Genomic DNA, 17,111 nt, shown 5'->3' on the forward strand with positions numbered 1-17,111 from the left:
CAGATAGTCTGCAAAACTCAGCAGAGACCTCTAACTGGGGCTGTATCAGGAACAGTGCCCCACAGTATTCAGTCTTGGGTCCCTTGCTGTTAATATATATTAATGATTTGCCACTTTTTATTCTCAAAGGTGCAAAGCTAGTTCTCTCTACTGATGATACAAGTATAGTAATCTCATCCAACAAATAAGAATTAGCTCAGGAGATTGTAAATAATGTCTTTCAGAAAATTATTAAGTGGTTATCTGCAAAAGAACTAAACTTTGAGAAAACACAGTATATATAGTTCTGTACAGCAAATGGCATAATACTATTGATAAATATAGACTCTGAACAGAAGTCTACTGCTAGGGCAGAATATTCAAAATTTCTGGGTGTGTGCATAATCAGCGGTAGTTGAGAAGAGCTCAGAAGAATGGCAGGCTCGTACTGCAAGATTGACAGTAAAGAAGACCTGCAAGTCAGTGAAGATAAGACAGAATATATGGTCCTGAGCAAGGCAGTGAGAGATGGGGACCCACTCAGGGTGCACAGTCTCCAATTCAAAAGATCAAATACCTTGGTGGTCTCTGCAGTGATTAGAACCACTGTGAAACTGAAATAAATGCAAGAATTGTGAGAGGCAATAGAGCATACTTTAGCCTTCAGGATGTGCTGAAGAAAAGATTCCTGTCAAGAAGTTTTAAGATCAGGCTGTACCAAAGTATGATTATGCCAGTGGTTATGTATGGTTGTGAAAGCTTCACCTTTAGGAGAACACATGAAGAGAAACTATTTGTTTTTTAATGAAAAATCCTCCAAAAAATATATGGTCCTGTGATAGATACACAAACAGGGTAATGGAGAATTCATTCAAAAAATAAATAAATAAATAAAAAATAAAAGAGCTTTACACACGGCCTGACATTATAAAAAGAATAGGAAGGTAGAAGGTTGACCTGGGCTGGACATGTAGCAAGGATGAATGAAGGAAGGATGCCCCATGATGTGTTTCTGGAAGCTGTAGCTGACAAGAGGTAGCGGGAATAGCTGCAGACAAGATGGAAGGACAATACTGACAAGGACACCGAGGACATGAGACTAGGGGTGGGTAAATGGTGGCAGGAGGCTCACAACTGGGAACGATTGAGGAGGAGTGCGGCGCAGGAATATGGTCGCTAAGGCCCAAGCCATAGATAAGTAAGTAAGTAAGTGCATTGATGAGAAATTGAACTGAACGGAACACATTAATGGTCTGCTGAAATGTTTAGGTTCTGCTACTTAAGCTATTAGGGTTATTGTAAATTTTGGTGATATGCATATCAGTAAATTAGCCTAATACGCCTATTTTTATTAACTGCTTTCATATGGCATCATATTTTGGGGTAACTCATTTTTAGGAGAAAAAGTATTTATTGCACAAAAGTGTGTAATCAAAATAACAGCTGAAGCCCACCCAAGATCACCTTGCAGACATTTATTTAAGGAACTCTGAATTTTCCAAGCACCTTTGCAATATCTATATTCACATATAAAATTTGTTATTTATAACCTACCCCGTTTCAAAAATAATAGCAAAGTGCATAGCTAAAACACTAGAAGAGAGAACTATCTTCATTATTCTGGATTAAATCTGACTTTGGCACAGAAAGGGGTGAATTATGTTGCCACAAAAATCTTCGGTTATATACCAAATAACTTTAAAACTCTGACAGATAGCCAACCAACATTTAGAAACAAATTAAAAGAATTTCTGAATGGCAGCTCCTTCTACTCACTAGATGATTGTTTAGATATGAAGTAGTAAAAAAGAAAAACACACATGGGGCATCATGTTGATCATTCCATCCAGGAATGGCTCCTGGTGGGCATGGACCTTGGATGGAATGACTGACATGGTACACCATGGTAACAGTGTCCTAGATCACAGCAGGGCTTAAATGCCGACAATCACAGAATAAAATGGATAATAACCATAAAGTAGGCTCACAGCATTCAAAACAGCTGCAGGTGGAAAAAAAACGCTACAGTGCATACCACAGACAGAGTGCCTGATGCAGTGCAGACAGCACAAAGAGCACCTAGCACAACATAGGCATAAATACCAGACTCGTTCAACACTGGAATCAGCATCAAACAGCACCTCCAGAAGACTGAGTCTTGCAGGTGAAATATCGTGCAAGAAAGACGCGAATAAGTGGCAGAAACCCAATTGTTCAACATGACAATGCCTCTCCAGAAAAGCATGAATAATTAAATGGTCGTTGCTTTGGCTTTGATCACAATATTCAGTCAATTTTGTAATGTAATGAGCATATTAGTTCAATGTGCTTTGAAGGAATGTAATGTTTTCATCTAGATATTGCTGAGTGAAATGAAATGTCATGTGACGAGGACCTCCCGTCGGGTGGACCGTTCGCCTGGTGCAAGTCTTTCGATTTGACGCCACTTCGGCGACTTGCGCATCGATGGGGATGAAATGATGATGATTAGGACAACACAACACCCAGTCCCTGAGTGGAGAAAATCTCCGACCCAGCCGGTGATCGAACCTGGGCGCTTTGGATTGACAGTTTGTCGCGCTGACCACTCAGCTACCGGGGCGGACATCTGCATTATTATAATTATATTATATAAATGTCACAGTTATAGTTACTGAAGCAGTGCTTCAGTTGATTCCCCTCAGTGCATGCCAGTGTATACCACTATAGTTTTGGCCCTCAATCACAAAAATAAAATTATCCATAAATAAATATAGTCAGTTGATCACAAATTTAACATGATATAAAAAAATTATATTCACAGAATTGCTACCAAAAATGTGCCCACAAAAGGGTTAAATATGAATATTGCAGCAGTTAAAAACCTCCATTCTAGATCTGAGGCAGTATCTAGACTCAGTAATGTCAACATCATCTATTAGAATCAAGATAAGTAATATTTTTTCATGGGACAATACAATAACATTTGATAAAATAATTTTAACTTTCAGTTCATTTTCAAAGTAACTCCTGTCTTCTTAAAGAATATGTTATCTCCATAACAACTCACACTGAGAATGGTAATGTGCACTCACATACAAGTTATTTTAGAACAACTTGAACTAGTTTTACAAGTTGATTATGCAATTAGAAGTTACAAGTGTCAAGGACAAATCTGCAAAACTTTAATTCATGGGCATTTTCCTAGTGCCTAGATACTGATGAAGACTAACTAATGAGAGAAAACAACACAGTAGATTACCTGACATGCAGGCTCATACCTGTACTAGCATATTCTTGAAACACGGCACAGTCTCCTGGGCTCTCTCTGAGAAGTTGAAGACATTAACAAAGTCATTATTGGAAAGTGTATCAAGAATAGTGCGCACTGTGTGTTTGGAAATCGTGTGCCTCAGGCCTTTCATCGATCCCGTGGTGTCCATCAGGACGACAACATCTTTGCTGCAAGTTGAAGCTTCAATATACCAGGAGCGCGTGCGGCAGTCAAACAGGTCTATTGGTTGTGCCCACTTCATGGCTGTAGGCATTGCAAGAACAGCATTAGAAGAGCTACTTTTGAAGTTTGTTATCAACAATTAATCACAGTTCAAAAACAACAGTAACAATCATAAATATAATACCAGACTGAGAAATTACTTACACTATTTATCACCCAGCCTTACTGTGGCACAGAAGGAAATGAGGTGTTCAGTCACAAAAATATTGGCCATACACCAAGTAATATGTCAAAGAGGGGGGAGGGGGAGGGGGAGGGGGAGGGGGATGGGGAGGGGGAGGGGGAGGGGGAGGGGGAAAGGGAGAGTGGGAGGGAGAGTTCAGCAAAAGAATAGGCAACATTCAAAAATAATAACCCCAAGGAATGAGATGTAACAGTTCTTTACTAAGACACAAACTAAAACCAAAGCATTTGCTTTATAAATGTGTGCAAAAATTCAGCAAAGAATATGTCAGTTCCAACAAATGTCCTACGAGAGAAAAGACGCCCACTACTTAATTCCATACACCTGTTTCCAACAAATGAGGTAGAAGTAACAGCAATCACAGATAATCTGAACAATACCAAGATTCACGACATTTTTGTTACCTCCAATAGGTTTATCAAACTGTCGTCTAAATTTATTGTTAAACCCCTGGCCAATATAAGTAATTAGTCAACAAGGAAGGACTGTATCCCGGGAGTATAAAAATGGCTTGAGTGTAACTACCATCCAAATACTGACTACAGAACCTGAAAACTACAGACCTGTTAGTATCCTTCCAGTAACATCAGATATCTTCCGAAAGAATTCTGTGATAACAGGCTGATAAACTTCTTTCCATCACAGGATATCCTATCCATAATTCAATATAGATAAATAAAGAAACTCAATACTTTGGTAACACAAGAATGTGTTGATTATGTACTGTAAACACTTGACAGGGAAGAATCAACAATTAGCACATCCTGCAAATTACTAAAAGCTTTTGATTTAGTGGATCGAAATACTGTTCTACAAAAACTAAAATTCTGTGGTTTAAGAGCCACTGCATCCAATTTGATGAAATCATACTTTTAATGAACAGGTATCATAAAAGGAATATTAGATGAAGAGAGCAATAGATACCATTCATACATGGAGAATATCCTGTATAGGGTGCCTGAAGAAAGTGTTCTAGGGGCACTACTTTTCTTAGTATATATCGAAGACTTTTCTGATCATATTCAACAGAAATCCATCCAATCTGCAAATGACATTAATATTTCAGTTAAGGGGACAGAACTGGAAGAAGTGAAACACATTGCTGAAAGAGTTTTACTTAGACTAGATAACTAGTTTAGAAATAATAAAACTTGGAAGTGGGGGAAGGAGGGGGGGTGGAGAGCAGGGGTAAAAACACCAATCAATAAATTTAAAAACAATCAACCCAAACAAAACGAGTTGGAGTTAAAAGTCATTGCTAAGAAACTTGAGCTAGTGATATGTGTAAAATTATCAGTTCTCTGTCTCAATAACAGATGAACATGCGTAGGGTATATCAGCTGCATAAATAGTGAACTAAATTCAGTTTATTGTGCATTACTGAAGTTAGCCAAAACTATTAGCCCTGATGTTCTTAAACTCATTTACTTTGAACACTTAAAAAAATGAGGAGGTACAGCAATAAGAAACAGGAAACTGCTGGAAGCTAAGAACAATTCAATACAGGACAAGTTGTTATGAGGAAAGTGTAACATATGGGGAGATGTAGCTATTCAGTTGCCTTCCAAACCAAATTAGCCAAATAAAGAACATTAATGACGTTGACCACGCAATCAGAGAGATATTGGACAAAAACTAATTTTATTCTATAAATAAATTTTCTCATTATTGGAAGGTATATCCAAAAGTGTGACACATGCATAACAAAAAAGAAATAGAACTGTTGACATTCAATTTTGGTAAGCAATGTATATGAATGTAAATTTAAAGATAATGAAATTATTCATAAACTGTAAAAAGGAACATAATACATCATAAAAAAGTCATCTATTTATGCTGTAATACCAACCTCTCCACCCCACCCCCCAACCTACACACACACACACACACACACACACACACACACACACACACACACACACACACACACACACACAAAATTGTAAAATACACTCTGTGAATACCACTGTACAAACAAGAGACAAAGCCTGAGTGATAATTTCAGACTGACTGGCTAAATGAATAACCTGGCTGACTGACTGACAGACTGACAAGTTTGGACAAGTTGAGGTGAGATCTGGACCAAAGTGATTACAGGAAGATGGTGGGGAAACAAAGCTATGTGGCAAAGTTTATGTTCCAAACACACCCAGTCTAGATCTGGAAACTGTTCAAGATGAGAATGATGATGGTTATGATTATGATGGTACCAGTGACAAGTGAAAGAAGGAAACAAATTTCATTCTAACATCTTTTTAGCTGTCAGAAAGTATTTTTACCAGCACACACTTGTCTGAGGTTGCCCAACTTGGAGATAGTTGGCTTTAGTTCTCGTGTTGGCAAATATTTCCATTGCCAGTGGTTGGTTGCTGACGATAGCATGTCTGGTGACATAACAATCCAATCACCACTCTCTACAGCTTTATTGGATTAAATTCTGAATTTCTTTACGGCCTTAAAATGCATGAGAGAACATGCCACTGAAGCTCACCCTTACTTTCTCAGCAACCTCACAATGCTCTTTGACAGGAGTATACTGGGTAACAAACATCAGATTTCACCCAAACAACAGCACAAACAAGACATTACCCTACAAATCAGTGCCCCAAGTAGTGCTTGAGGTGCAGAAATCAGCACGCAGTGTTCACAAGATATGGTAGCACACTACACATCTTTGAATAATAAGTGTCAGAATACCTCAAAAATGAATCTTTCTTGTGCATATTCTGATTGACCAGCAGCAGCTTAGTAGATTTCCATCAGCTATTACTCGAGTCTCTGTAGATGTCCATGCTTCTCGTGCTTTTGTTATCAATTTTGCACTAAAAAATACTGTGGTGATGTGTGAAGTAGAAACAGCAAGTGAAAATAATAATTTCAGTATACAAAACATAGAAACTGGTGAAAATAATGATGTTTGTTGTTGCTATCATCTTCAGTCCAAAGACTGGTTTACTGCAGCTCTCCACACTACTATATCCTTTGCAAGCCTCTTCATCTTTTCATAACGCCTGACAAATTGCTCGTGCCTGTCTACCTCCACAATGATTATCCCCCACACTTCCCTCCATTACCAAACTTATTCCTCGATGCCTCTTGATTTGTCCTATTAACTGATTGCTTCCTTAGTTAAATTCTGCTATAAATTTCTTCTTTTCCCAATTCGATCAGTACCTCCCCATTATTTATTCAATCTATCCATCTAATCTTTAGAATTCCACTGCAGAACAATATACTGAAACCTCTATTTACTTCTTGTCTGAAAAGTGTAGTGTCCACATGTCACTTCCATACAAGGCTAAACTCCCGACAAATACCTACAGGAAAGTCTTCCTAATACTTAAAATTATATTACATTTTAATAAATTCCTCTTTTTTCAGAAAAGCTTTTCTTGCTATAGGCAGTCTACATTGTACATCCTCTCTACTTCAGTCATCATCAATTACTTAAGAATGCAGTATCTCGTGGAGTAACACTGAATAAAATGTTCTCAGCCTTCCACCCAAGTCAAGTGGTTAAAATGTCACACGTTTTTGGTTAACCATTCTTTGGCCATGGTCAAGCAGAACGACTGCTAATGGGCTGCTGTTATATACTCTGCCTGCCAGATCTGACATTACTGGGGCTCACAGCGTCACCATATACAGGCACGCTGAATCCACAATGTGCCTGTTTCAACCTAATGATCACTGAATCCCACACCAAGCTGAGCTGCATGCCACTGTCTCTATTAAGGGTGTTCATGATGATTTTTATTGTGATGGCTTCTTTAATTACTCAGTCCCAGAAGTTTAAAAAACTGTTTCCCACCAATGACAAAAATTTATTATGTTTGACTGACACTATTTTGAAAGTGTTTAAACTTTGAAATTTTTTCATCAAATACACAATTTTTTGTAAAACAATTCCTGTTATTTTTGGGTCCACTCATATGGCCCCCCGTTATTCGGTAGGAAATTCTCAGCTGTATTGTGTGCCCCATTTGAGTGCCTGGCTAGTAGCAGGGAACTCCAGCACTAGTAGATCTGTGCAGTGCCTGAGTGCTGAAGCACAAACACTGCATGAGGTGCTGTAAATACTGGGTGTGTGCTAATCATCACTGCATAGGACCTTGCTACAAACACACCCAGTACATTCACCCTCAAAAGACAGTTACAGTTAAGGAAGCACCAGCCCATGTGCCATGTTTGAAAATAAAAATAAATATTCAGTGTATCTGTCGGCAGGTCACAAAAGCGCAAAATTAAATGTAGGAAATTCTGGTAGAATGCAAATACTTTTGAATTAAAGGAGGCCACTGACTGAAGAGCAGAAGCACCGAGAGGTTGATAAGCATATACAAAAAAGAAATAAAACTTGCAACCTTCGTTCTCCCACGTGGTGCTGCTGTATGAATAGTGCCAATACTGCATTTTGATGCACCCCTCCCTCCCCCCCCCCCCCTTCCATCTCTACTGAACCCTTTTTTCCATTTATTTCTTTATTTTCAAATGTTTTTCTGGGATTGTGACATACAATTTTCTTACGCATCAATTGATATTCTATTGTTATCAAGACTATATTGATCAAGAGAAAGCAGAGAATTTTCAATTTATGCTTTAATTTGACATTTATTTTTTTCAACAAGAAAGAAAAAATTCCACTATTTCTGCACACACAACTTTTTAAAAGTAAAGTATCTAGGCCTTTAAGAGATGAACTTTTTGACACTTCATTTACACAACCATAAGTAGCTCTTCATGAAATAGTTCAGCTTGCCTTCAAATTACAAAGTAGTTTTCTCTTAATTAACTTTATTAATTTCAAGCTATTCAACATTTTCCCCCAAAACTAAATCACATGCTGGTCAGTTTGATGCCCTGTTTACTCATTTCCTACTCTATGTTTAGCTACGAAAATACACTCAAAACATAGTGTTGATTTTCCCTCAAAGCACTAAATAAGTTTCTCTTAATTACCCTGGTTGTCTTTCGATCTCCTGGCAAACACACTGCAGTGAGAACAAAGCAAACAAAAATCGGCAGTGCTTCTTCTCAGGCCATTTGACAACTGGCTCCAAAATCAAAATATACCAACTTAACATAGAAGGCACAAGCTGCAGCAAACGTGAATACCTTAGCAAGCTGACACGCAACTTAAACTTGACATTGCACAAACCACGAAACATACACAGCTGACAGTTACCAAATCCTATCACAAGGCTACATAACAGGGCGAAATCTGTGCTACAGCATTAAACCATCCAAAATATAGAATTGATAATTACGCAAGAATAGACATCAATAATGTCTCGATAATATACTCATCTTCCTCACAAGATTTTTTGTTACTTACTGTACAAGTCAAAGAAACAACAACTGTCAATATTCATAAATCTCTAAACACACAATAGTTCAATTGTGTACTCCCCATTTTCAACCATCCTTGAACATATACAGGACATTTTAACTTGCACCGCCAACTTTGTGGACACAACAACAATAAAACACAAGGTGTAACCTTAGCAGACTGAGCAGAGAGAAATAAACAACTTCTTTTTTGACACTAAGCAGAGACCCCCTTTGAATCTGCAAGGTGGAGGAGAGGATATAATCCTGACTTGACTTTTTTAACCACGGGCCCACAACTAAGTCACACTATTACAGCACTAGTCAATAACTTTCTAAAATCTGAGCATCAACTAATTGTTATCACATTAGGCATAACCACTCCCCATCAATTGCTCCCTTCCTCTACCTAGATGGAATTTTAGAAAGGCTAACCAGAACAAATTCAAAATAACCTCAGATGAACTTCATCAAAAGTAGAGAGCTATCACACCTTTGGCACCTTAGTAATGAGCTCTGCCAAAAACCCTAACCCCCCAAGAAGTAACAAAATCTTACATTTCTTATTGGAATAAATATTGCCAAAAACTGTATGATTATTATGAATGCACAAGAGACCATGTACAACTGCTAGAGCCCTCAATAATGCCAAGAACGGTTAGATGGAAATTAACACTAGAGAACCTCAACTTTAAATATAGCAGCCGAACAGCAGCAAGTTCACAGTGCAAACTACAAACCGGAAAAAAGCTCACCATTTCCTCTGACTCCCCTGGCCCAGAAGTCACAGCCAAAGGAATGAATCATTTATCAAATACCTTAACTGATAAGACACAAAAGTAAGAAGTGAAGCATGCAACTGGGGACATATTTTGTAAAAGCCACAAAAGGCCTTTCTATTATGAACCTTATCACAATGGGAGAACCCAGTGCAGCAATCAACTTACGAAAATTCAGAAAAGCTACAGGTTTAGAATTGCTATCCCAAAACCTGGGAAAAACTTTGCTTTCCCAGAAAGTTACAGACCAATTGCACTTCAAGATCCTTAAAATAATACTTTGTGTGTGGCCAACAGCCTCTGTAAATAATAGCATACCAATAGAGCAAGCTGGTTTTATGTTGGTAAGAAGCTTTTGTGATCAGGTCCTCTCAATCAAAACCTACATAGAGAGAGGATTCCAACAATGACTCCAAGCATCCACTGTGTTTGTAGATTTAAGTTCAGCCTATGATACAAGTTGAAAAGAAGTACTACTACTCAGGGTGTACCAACTTACTTCTTGCAAGTACTTCCTTAATCTATTCAATGAGATGTTCAGCGACAAGACTTTTCCAAGTACACCTCAATGAAAAGTGAAGTATTTTACACAGTTTAAAAAATGGTCTACCACAAAGATCTATACTAGCTCCCCTAATATTTAATATACACTACTCAGACATAGTGCTAATAACATCCCAGGAATTCAAGTATGAAGATGATATTGCCATCAGTACTTAAAGTTTGAGCTTTGCCGAAAATGAGGATGTATTGACATAAGGCTTTGGGGCTTAATTAGTGAATATTTCAAAAAATGGGGCTTCACCAAAATCCAAACAAAACTGAAGTCACATTGTTTCACCTTGACAGAGAAGCTCAAAGAGCTATTGTTATTCACTATGATGGAGTCATATTGAAACATAATGCACATCCTATATGCCTCAGTATCTCTCTCAAGAGAACACTCATCTTCAAATAATGCCTGGAAAAATAATTAGTAAAAATCAAAACTACAATAACAGGATTCAGACAGTTGCCAATATACCATGGGGTGCTACCATCAAAACTTTAAGAAATGGCACAATAGACCTTGTACTCCAAAAACTATAAACTAGCGGCCCACAAGTCACAGTTGGAAAAATGTAATGCCATCCCATCTCTTCTCATTCATTTCAATGTAAATTTCCTTAACTGGCAGAAACTGATGCTGAAGCCACTAACCGATTCAACAACTTCAACTTAAATGATCATTGGACATCACTTTGGCAAGATCAGAATGACATGAAATCCCACCTCATGACACATCCGACTATCAACAAGTTTCACACAATAAGAGTCCCGATTCAATGGAGAGCTGCATAATGCCCCCAATGCAAACAATTGCCCAAATGGCCTTGGTTTGCCCCCAGTACATCCTTCTCCAGGATGGAATGTAACAATACCAGAGAAGGAAAGTTACTACTCACCATATAGCGGAGATGCTGAGCCGCGATAGGCCCAACAAAAAGATTCACACAATTATAGCTTTACACACACACACACACACACACACACACACACACACACACACACACACACACACCTGCAGTCTCAGGTCTCAGAGAGCTGTGGTTTCAGCTCTCTGAGACTGCAGACGTGTGTGAAAGTTGCATTTGCGTGAGTGTGTGTGCTTGAGTGTATGTGTGTCTACTGCTGACAAAGGCCTTAATGGCCAAAAGCTACAACTGTGTGAATCTTTTTGTTATGCCAGTCGTGACTCAGCATCTCCGCTACATGGTGAGTAATATCTTTCATTTAAGTTTTCAACAGTTATTATAATTTCCCACTCTTCATTTGGGTATGAAAATTTAGATTAAAATACATCAAGTAATTTTTGGGGAGTCTTGTTTTCTGTCTGCTCAAACAACTGACCTACGAAATAAACATTCAGTTGTAAAAAACAAAATCTTTATCTACATAAGAAACATAATTCTATTTGTATTTGTTTGGAACTGTGTAATATGAGTTTTTATTAGACTAAGAGTAAAGGTGTTTGCTGTGAACAATTTGTAATCCTGCTATGCTATCCTCCTAGTTGTGTCTGGTATGGATATGCCTGAGTGCTCCATTAATATACTTGTGTCGTACACAACTCAATAATTTTTGAGGAGTTGTCCAATGACATTCTTCACAGATTTAATAGATAGCTAATCAAAAACTTTAACACTATATGTTCATCATTTCCTATATGTGGTGAGTAGTTAGCTCTATAAATTGAATTTTGTATATTACACTTAGGACTTCCATGGCCATATTAAAAATGTTTCTGTATTTTACAAAATTATCCCAGTTTTAAGAGTACAATTTCAATTTACATTTATGTGAGTATATAGCTTCAGTTATTCTTCTTCTTCATATTAGCAACCGCGCAGAACATTACATTTTGACAGTATTAGCACTATTAGTGTTAATAGTCAGCAATAATCTTTCCAATGATCTGTCTTACCTGGAAACATTCGCATAAATCCTGTAGCACCACCAAATAGTTGCCAAGATATGGTAGGATCACTCTTAAGATTCTGAATGAATACTTCATCTAGCCCCTCTGACCACTTAATTCCATCATACACATCCCCTCCTGCAACAGAAGATACTTGCATTTCAGTGTTTCTACATTTATTTAATGTAAATACAAGTTCACAGCTATTTTTCATTTATCATTATATAAACACAAGGTTTTCTGTATATAATTACATGGCTACTTCTCAAACCAAGGTATTGAAACAAATATGGACTATTAAAATGAAAGCTGTCCTACTTTAATGGCACTTATGAGCTCCTGGAAGCAATGGTAACATCTGCAGTGAGAAATAACCCTGAACCCACTGAATATGAAGGGTAATGACTTTATGTACTATTCCATGTAAATATTGTGTATCAGTGTTCAGACCAAGTCCTTGACCATCAGTTATACATTTTCTAACTGTTTTGCCTCAATGTGAAGAAGCATTATGTCATTGTGTGTCTCTTTTCAAGTAAATTAAAAGGAAGGTTAGCATTGGCCGTAATATTGATGTTTTATTGACAGCAGAATCGATTTTCGATCACATAGTGATCATCTTCGGTGCGGTACAAATTAAACTCAGACACCGGTATCAAGTTATCAATAACTTGTGATCAATTCTCAGTTTGGTTATCGATAACTTGATACCAGTGTCTGAGTTTAATTTGTACCTCACCAAAGATGATAACTATGTGATCAAGAATCGATTCTGCTATCAATAAAACATCAATATTACGGCGAACACTGACCTTCCTTTTAATTTAACATATATGGTTGTTGTGCACACAGCACTCCATGGAATCACCAATCAATCTTTTCAAGTAGTACTTAAGTTGCACTGATTTCTTAGTAAATACTAACAAGAAAACATTACCCACTAGACCTCATATTTTAAGGAGAAGATAACATCCCCAGTAACTGAACCCAGATGAAAATTTGTGCCATAATTCTCGCAGTATCCAGTTATTACCCTCTGAACATACAGCTTTTAAACTTGTGTGTTTGTTACTAGCTCTACAGCAACTCAACTGCCTCATGCCCAAGAATGAAGGATTGTACACTAGACTGACAACCGGAGCCCCCCTTTCCCCAGGTGTTGAACACGAGGGAGGAGGAGGGTTGAGGAGTTTACGTCTGCCCAGTGTGTTTTGAAATCTTGCTTGACAACATGTTATTTAGCCAAAAAATAGGTGCATTTCAAGGACGTTACAACACTGCTTGAAGGTGATGTTGTGCCAAGCTGTTAAACCTGTGGGCAAAAAACCCTTGAATACACAGAAGCCGTATACATCCAGCAGTTGTCAATATCCTGATCCAGCTGGTGATATCACCAATGAAGAAGTGAGTGACAAATAAACAGGGCAAGTGAAGTTTAAAACCTATACATGCAGAAGGTCATAACTGTGCACTATCAGAATTCTGACCCAAATTTTCAAATGAGATCGATTGCTAGGGTTGCAAGAGAGAACGATTGCTGGGGTTGGTTTCTTGCAAGTGTGCTTTTTTTCTCCTTAAAATATAAGGTCAAGTTGGTGATGTTTTGATGTAAGTTGAGAGTATTAAGTGTACTACAAAATATTCAGCAATATGATTCCATTTAGGGGTAAAGCTGCAGCCCAATGACAACATTATAATAATACGAAGCTGCTTCTTAATTTTAGAATATTTAATAAGAAGCATTGTGGCACTACTTAAGTCCTTTATGATTACGTATGAGATACTGGAATAAAATTCTGGTAAGGCATCCTGCTTTAAATTTTTCTCATCATTTGTAAACTGAGTTTAGGAAAATTGTAACTGAATCCCTCCTGCGTCTTTTTCTGAACAACAATTCTGTTAAACCTATGGTTCTCATTAATGACAGTTCACTAAATGCTTCATATTGGAAATAATAAGATTAATTTCTGTGCACTAGTAACTAACATTTGTGTGCTAATTACATAGAACTCTTTCCCTCAAAACTGAACAGAAATTATATATGCAAAATGACTAATACAAGTCATGGACAATGTACTATTTATTTTTTGTTCTTTGCAAATGTGTACAGGCTCTCTCTTGTGTTATTTGAAGTGTATTTTATTGTATGCAACATGTCAAACATAATATATGCTTGTAAAAATACGAGGGCATGCAGAAAAGTAATGCCTCCAAACTAACGTGAAAACTCTTTAAACTGTTTCAATAAAACAAATGTTATTAACATTCTATATCTTTGTTCTTCACATCTACATATTTACAGCCCTCTGGTGCTAGAGAGCTCGAAACTGCAGCATGTGACATGGAACTGTGTTCACAACTGTGTTGGTGTGTGAGAAACAGCATATTGTAATCGAGTTTCGAATTCAAAGGGTTCACCCACACTTGGAGCACACACTCTTTCAGCATGACAATGCCAGCCCACACACGAGTGCTGCGGCATCTTCAGCAGTCTGATGCCTTGGGTTCACTATCATCGGTCATTCTCCACATGGTCCTGATTTGGCCCCATCAGATTTTCATGTTTCCAAAACTTAAAGAACGTCTTCAAGGATTTTACTTTCACAGTGATGAAGCAGTGCAAGTGGAGGTGAGGTTGTGACTCCATCAACAATGTCAAAAATTCTAAAGTGACGGTATTAACAAACTGATATCTCACTAGGAGAACTGTGTTCATCACCAGGGCAACTATGTTGAGGAATAAATATGTAGACATGAAGAGTAAAGATGTAGAATGTGAATATGTTTGTTTTATTCATGAAACTTTAAGAGTTTTCACATAAAAATTTTGGAGGCATTAGTTTTCAGCATGCCCTCATAGCTGCAGACTGCAAACTTCTATCTTTCATCAAGAGTGTGTTTACAACCTTCAAATAATCATTCCTCCTGTTTACTATCCATGGTGTATTTGGTTGATCAAGTTTCAGCTACTAGTTGGAATTTCTTGGATGGTGTAACAATGAGTTCCATGGAACTGAGAAATTCATTGGCATCAAAAACTAGAATTTGAGGAACTTTGTGGTTTGAAATTTACTGCACAATTCAGAAGCAGCATAGTATATCTGCGTAAATAACATTGTAAAACCAAATATAATGCAACTTGGAGCAACTGCAGAACAAATGGCAGCATGGAACCTGGAACTGAAATAACAAGGTATGGTTGAGTCAATGACATGGCTCCATTAGTTGCAAGTGGAGTCATCAGATATGTCAATAAAAATTACACTGAATTGTTTAACAATAAACACAAGATGCTCATTCTGTCCAAATGGAATTTTTTCGTTTAACATGAATGAAGCTAGGGACTGCATTAGTAACATCCCTAAATTTGCAAGTGTAGCTTTACATCCAGAACTAAATGATTTGGCAGTTGATGAGTTACACAAACAAATCAAATGATACAGTCCTGTGTTTGTAGCTTCAATATTTGGTTTTTGATGAGCCACAGAGCCAAATAGAATATGTATCTTTTTACACACACAACTGCACGATTCAGCTTTGAGGGATAAGTTCCTGGACACACTGTTAGATAGTTGTAAAAGTTGCTGACAGGCTTAACAGGTGTTATCAGAAAAGCAAATACCTCATAAAAATGGGTGTTTCAGTTGTAGTGTAAAATAAAACTTAGGCAGTGTCAGACACAGCTATTGTAATTTTTATGAAATTGTCAATCACGTACACAAAGCTTCAATGTATTTCCCTTTAAGGAGATATACACTCTACCCTCTCAGCCATTTATGCAATCCATATGGAAGATAGAAAATATCAAGCTCGCTAAAGCACACCTCTGTCTTAACAATGAGCATCTGACTTGTGCAGAATTTATATGTAACAAATTTCTTTGTATTGGGGAACAAATCTAAATCTAATGGAGCCAGATCGGGTAAATATGGGTGTGTACAGTTTTGAAGTCATTGTTCCAGATGAATGTGCTAGCTCATTTGTCATGGTGAAACAGCACTTTCTTCTTTGCCAAATGGTTCCATATTTCCTTCAATTTCTAGTCAAGACAGTCCAATATCTCATTTACCATTGTACAGTGATGACTTTTGGCTTTTCTAAATAGTCTGTTGACACCCTTTCCATCCCAAATAACTGTTCAGAGGCGATACGACCATCTTCATCTTTTTTTAAACAGATTTACTGGAAGCAATACATAGTTATCATTTTTGCTTGGTTTGTGGAATGTAAGAATGAATCTAATCTCACTGGCAGTGACAATTCAGAGCACAAAATCCTTCGGATCTCACATAAACTGCTACAAACATAATTTTTTAATGATTTAGTCAATAACCGTATCTGATGGGTTTGCTATGGACTCCTCATCAAAACTCATTGAAATTATTGTTACAATATTTCACTTTCATCATTAATTTTGAAAGATCACCAAAAACGAAATCCGGTTTTTATTTTATAACATCTACATCTACACCCATACTTTGCAAACCACTGTGAAGTACATAGCAGAGGGTACCTCACATTTTAAGAGTGATTATTGTTTCTTCCTGTTCCATTCACGTATGGAACGTGGGAAGAATGACTATTTAAAATGCCTCTGTGCATGCTGTAATTAATCTAATCTTGTCCCTATGGGAAATACATATAGTGAGTTGTATAATATTCCTAGAGTCATTATTCAAAGCCAGTTATAGAAACTTTGTAAGTAGACATTCTTTAGAAAGTTTAAATCTATCATGTCTGCCAGTTCAGTTTCTTCAACATTTCTTTAGCACTCTCCCATGAATCAAACAAACCTGTGATTGTTCATGCTGACCTCCTCTGTACATATTCAATATCCTCTGTTAGTCCTATACGCTACTGGTTCCACACACTTCAGTAATATTTTAG

General features: G+C 37.4%; 1 protein-coding gene across 4 annotated transcripts in view; it reads right to left on the reverse strand.

The window, feature by feature from the left end:
* The window catches only part of LOC126273152 (voltage-dependent calcium channel subunit alpha-2/delta-3-like), a 332,649-nt gene that overhangs the window by 161,484 nt on the left and 154,054 nt on the right, over positions 1 to 17,111 (reverse strand). For all 4 annotated transcript variants that reach the window (XM_049976609.1, XM_049976607.1, XM_049976608.1 and 1 more), the window contains exons 5-6: positions 12,231 to 12,362; positions 3,240 to 3,496 (exon numbers count right to left, since the gene is read on the reverse strand). In XM_049976609.1, the coding sequence (XP_049832566.1) occupies positions 3,240 to 3,496; positions 12,231 to 12,362 (389 nt within the window). The remainder of the gene's footprint in view (positions 1 to 3,239; positions 3,497 to 12,230; positions 12,363 to 17,111) is intronic.

Source organism: Schistocerca gregaria, chromosome 5 (assembly GCF_023897955.1).
Source record: "Schistocerca gregaria isolate iqSchGreg1 chromosome 5, iqSchGreg1.2, whole genome shotgun sequence".
Classification (NCBI taxonomy): Eukaryota; Metazoa; Arthropoda; class Insecta; order Orthoptera; family Acrididae; genus Schistocerca; species Schistocerca gregaria.